This window comes from Branchiostoma belcheri, unplaced genomic scaffold, assembly GCF_001625305.1.
Source record: "Branchiostoma belcheri isolate BF01 breed outbred unplaced genomic scaffold, Haploidv18h27 scaffold58, whole genome shotgun sequence".
NCBI lineage: Eukaryota > Metazoa > Chordata > Leptocardii > Amphioxiformes > Branchiostomatidae > Branchiostoma > Branchiostoma belcheri.
The window spans coordinates 1,339,401-1,344,115 of record NW_017804220.1 but is presented as its reverse complement, the minus strand read 5'-3'; the positions used below and the strand labels follow the sequence as shown (position 1 = coordinate 1,344,115).

Here is a 4,715-nt window from a genome sequence, read left to right as displayed (position 1 = left end):
GAACTGCCATTCCTACTGTCAATCTTCCCCTCCGCACCCATGTCCTGTCAACCTACACTGTCCAGACAGAAACATGCACACAAACTCACAGCTCAGCCACACAAAACAATACTTCAGTACCTGGAATTCGCATAAAAAATTGTTTCAGAATCTAAATAATGGCTAAGGGATGAGACAACATTTAGCAGCATTGTAATTTTATTGAATAGTATCAGATGAATCACGAATTTACTTCCTGGCATTGCAAGCAATGGCAGGAAGCAAAGCTGCAATAATATTCAGACGACAATGTCAGCATACACATGTATCATGTTGTTGTTGTACTTAGAAAAGGCTGAATTCTGTTCATGTCGTCTCCCAAGACTCCCCTCAGTCCTGCTTGGGTTGCTATGTCCACCGTTCTTCCTGCTCTGTTGGTGCCATAGCTTTTGTAGATATTGTCAATTACATTTAGAAGCCGTTGTCTTTGTTTCTCATATCTTCCACAGTGGAGGATGAAGTGCTCTGTAGCCTCTCGCTCTCCACATGTGTTGCTGAATGTTCTGCCCCATTTGTTTGAGTTCCATTGGTGTTTCTTTGTCTTGTTGAGTTGATCAGCTCATTGTATGCATCGACTTGTTGTGTGCTGTTTGTGTCCTGGATTGCTGCCTTGCAATCGCATAGTATGAGTGTACCCTCAGTGTTGCACTGTCTTTTTTCCTATCATGGTTTGAGCAAGGCGTAGTCCTTGTAACCATAATTGTTAGATTTTCCAGCCACGCGGGTCTCCTGACTGAGAAAGGCTCGGAGACTCCCCGCTGCACATCCCGTGGGATGTATCATATTAGTGAACTATAGCAGGATAATTATGATTATGTACAATAACTGTCTGATGTAAGATGCTGCTATGATTTTCGAATTCGAAGAATTCCAGCTGTGCTGTGAGTTGTCTACACCACGGTGTCCCTGATAACAGATGATTCCTGGCCTCTGAAGACTAGTTCAGTCTCGCTGGGTTCAGCACTGGCATCAGGAAAGACAGAGGAGACACTCTTTGTGGGCTCTGACTGCTCAGTTAAAGAAATAGTCAAGAAGAATAAAAAAGTCAGTGGACAGCTGGGACTAATATTATTACCTCCATGAAAAATGGAGGTATTGTTTTTGGCGGCGTCTGTCTGTGTGTCTGTGTGTGTGTGTGTGTGTGTGTCTGTGTGTGTGTCTGTGTGTGTTTCCGCAACTTTGTAGTCAGCATAACTTCATAACGCCTTTATGGATTGTGATGATATTTGGTATGCTGATAAGTCTTAGGAAGACAAAGGTCAAGGTTAAATATGGGCCTCCTGGTGGATGACCTTGGTACTGCAGCAGAACTTCCGGTTTTTGTATCTTTGGTCCTGAACATGCTATGGTCTTGAAGTTTTGGTGACAGATAGCTTTTCCTGTCAGGAATAAGTGGTGTGGGTTTGGTCCCCCTAGCAGCTTGTTCAGGAACTGCAGGGGACTTTCGGGCGAAATCTTTGAAAGCCAATAAGTCCAGATAGGAACAGCGTATTTTCATCATTTTTGGTGTGTAGGTATCTGACAGAGAGATGTACATAATTAACTGCAAATTATGCAAATGAGGACTTTATTTGCATAATTAATGAGGAAATTATATAATTACAGTGTTTTACATTATAGAACTTTCATACATGTAATGTATGTAACCTATGGCAGATGGAACATCAACAGATACTAATTATGCAAATGATGACCTAATTTGCATAATTAATGCAAAAAATCTATGATTTCTCAATGGTGAATGATGGGAATGTCATACTTGGGACATCTTTAAGTTAATCAAAAGTTAACATCACGATGCATATATTATGTTAATGCAGAGGTCATTTGCGTAATTAAAGAAGAAATTTACATTTACATATCAAGCCCATATTTCATGGAGGTATGAGATCTCGGAACTCTTGTTCCCTGAAGCACTACCAAGAATTTATGATATGAATATGCTGAGATGTCTGAAATGAGATATATTATTAGGCCACAGCAAATCAATGTTATGGATGACATCCTCCAAAGACTCCAAATCTAATGCGAGCGGACGAAAAAAAAAAACAAGACGGGCCGAAAAAACAAGGTTCCTACATTTTAAAATCTTGACTCAATCATTGTTGAAATTGTTTTGATTCAGTGAGAACATCACATATACACAGTCAGCATCGCATATCACTGCATCAAGGTAAGAAACAAAACATTTAATCAGAGCCTTTTCTTGTACATGTTTCCTCTCTTCATAGTTATCTGCCATCCACCTTCCGGCATGGCAACAAACATCTTTGCTCATTTTCGGCATGTTGACCACTGTCAAAAGGCAAAAAAAATTTCTTGTTTTTTTTTCAAAATCAGGCGAAAATTAATGTGTGCGCTGATGTCATCCATAAACATTACTTGCTGTGGCCTTACCTTCATGTCCGCTTCATGGCCATGAGAAACATCGTGGAAAAATCCATGTCCCTGTTGTTGGTGCAGCTCCTCCTCGTGAAGCCGAAGGGCTTCCGCGTGGTCCAACTTCTCTTGGTGTGATCGTAGCAGTTTAGCCTTGTCAAGGACTAGGAAGGACAGGAAGAAGATTTTGATTAGACCAGTTGCACATTTTTGTTTATTCCAACATTTCCGGCCCAAACGTGGCGACGGCACACTCAAGTTATATCAACTTATTTTATGCCGCCACCAACACCGAGTAATAATTACATACAGGCCAATACTCATTTTCACTTAAGTGAGGAAAGACGTGTGGCATGTCAGGACTCGAACCCGGGACCTCTAGGTTCCAGGGTCTAGGTTCCGAGTCCAGCACTCTGCCGCTACGCCACACGACCGCACCAGTTGTACATGTATATCAGAACCTTTGGGAGGGGGAAATGTACTTTGTTCATACGCCGTTTTACCAATAGACACTTTCAACATCAAACGCATATAGCAACATATATGCATAACAAAGGATACTGACTTGAATCAACATTAACAGGCCACTGACCACTTCGGTGGAAGGAAAGCTTTGATTTCGGGGGCACACCCCAGTTTATTTTGGGGCCGATTCTGCACACCCTCAATTCTAGCGACCGTCTCTTTCAGGAAATAATTCTAAAGCCAAAACACTGTGTATGGAAATGAAGGATATCCCTCTAGCTACGGGAACAATGGATTTTCAATTTGTTTAACTCTCAGATTTTAGTAAATCTTAGGTGGAAGCCTCTCCTGTAATGATTCCTGTTTTTTTAATTGTCTTCATGTTGAAACACAACGTTAAACTTATAGTATTGTTAACCCTGTTGACAATATTGAACGTACTTGTATATGTTAGTATTACTGAATATGGGGATGTAAAATTCGACGCAATTCAGTTTATACTGTAAGGCCGATTTGTCCCGTGTTTTTTAATCAATAAACCATTTACTACTACTACTACTACTACTACTACTACTACTGCTACTACTACTACTACTACTACTACTACTACTACTACTACTACTACTACAACTACTACTACTAATGCCATTTTGCAGCAGATTATGAGTAATGTGAACTCAAACATGAACCACCGAAACAGCGTTTTTTTTTACCGCGCACTACCGTTGAAGGAAAAGGGCCAGATCGACTTACTAGTGAAGATGGTGAAAGTGGTCAGTGCAGTGTATGCAATGATGGCCACAATTCCGGCCACGTTGACTCCCAGTTGGCGCCAGGCATTGTACTGTCCAGCAGAGCCGCAGTAGAAGATACCAGTTTTCCTATCCAAGAAGGGGACAAGAAATACACCCCAAATTCCAGGTGCCAGGTGCACTGTGGGAAGATACAGGGTAGACAGACTGGAGTTAATGCTGAGGTCACATTTCCAAACCGGGGCCCGGCCGGGCAGTCTTATGGAACGAAAAGTACGATTTAAACGACAAGGAAACACAAAAAGTTTTCGATAATAATCATGGCCACTATTCCTGTATATTCTTAACATGAATTGTTAGTTTTTCGTTCATACAAACAGCCCGGCCGGGTCCCGGTTTGGAAATGTGACCTCGGCATAACAGGTTTTCTGTCAGTTTTCTGTTCGATTCTTACCTGCGGTGGCATCGACAGGGTCCTCAATGGATGTATACTTGTGCAGGGAAATGGACCACAGACAGTGGATAATGGCACCTGTAGATCCGATGAATAGAGCACCGTACGTATTTATAACGTTGGCCGAAGCACAGACCGCCACCTAGATTAAAAATGAAGCCATTTTAGTCAACTGGCAAGTGCTGGTGAAGTAAAATTCAGAAACATAAGTCAGTATGTACATTTGCTATAATAACTGACGTGCATATCTAGATCTAGACGTGTTTAGTGTTTTTTAATCCAACATTTCATGACTAGACACGGTGACGGCACACTCAATTTATATTAACTTATTTTATATTGCCACCAACGCAGTGGACAAATACAGGACAGGGAAATACTCATTTTTACTTGAGTTAAGTGAGGAAAGTCGTGTAAAGTGCACAAGAGGCACAAGATCGGTGGTATGTCAGGAATCGAACCCGGGACCTCTTGGTTCCGAGTCCAGCACTCTGCCGCCCTACGCCACACAACCTCCCCCCCCCACACACACACACACACAAACGCCATACTTACAGTTCCTCCCAGGCATCCATTCACCACGATACACAGCACGTAATAGTCATTGATCCTTTTGTGAACCAGGC

At 41.9% G+C, this 4,715-nt stretch overlaps 1 protein-coding gene across 2 annotated transcripts in view; it reads right to left on the bottom strand.

Moving 5' to 3' along the window:
• Positions 1–730: 730 nt before the first annotated feature.
• The window catches only part of LOC109481835 (putative ammonium transporter 1 member 5), a 10,827-nt gene continuing 6,842 nt past the window's right edge, over positions 731–4,715 (bottom strand). The window contains exons 5-8 of one of the 2 annotated variants that reach the window (XM_019784454.1): positions 4,090–4,231; positions 3,637–3,816; positions 2,437–2,582; positions 731–1,046 (exon numbers count right to left, since the gene is read on the bottom strand). In XM_019784454.1, coding sequence (XP_019640013.1) covers positions 930–1,046; positions 2,437–2,582; positions 3,637–3,816; positions 4,090–4,231 — 585 coding nt within the window. In that variant the 3' untranslated portion in view covers positions 731–929. The remainder of the gene's footprint in view (positions 1,047–2,436; positions 2,583–3,636; positions 3,817–4,089; positions 4,232–4,715) is intronic. The other variant, XM_019784455.1, reaches the window with a different exon arrangement.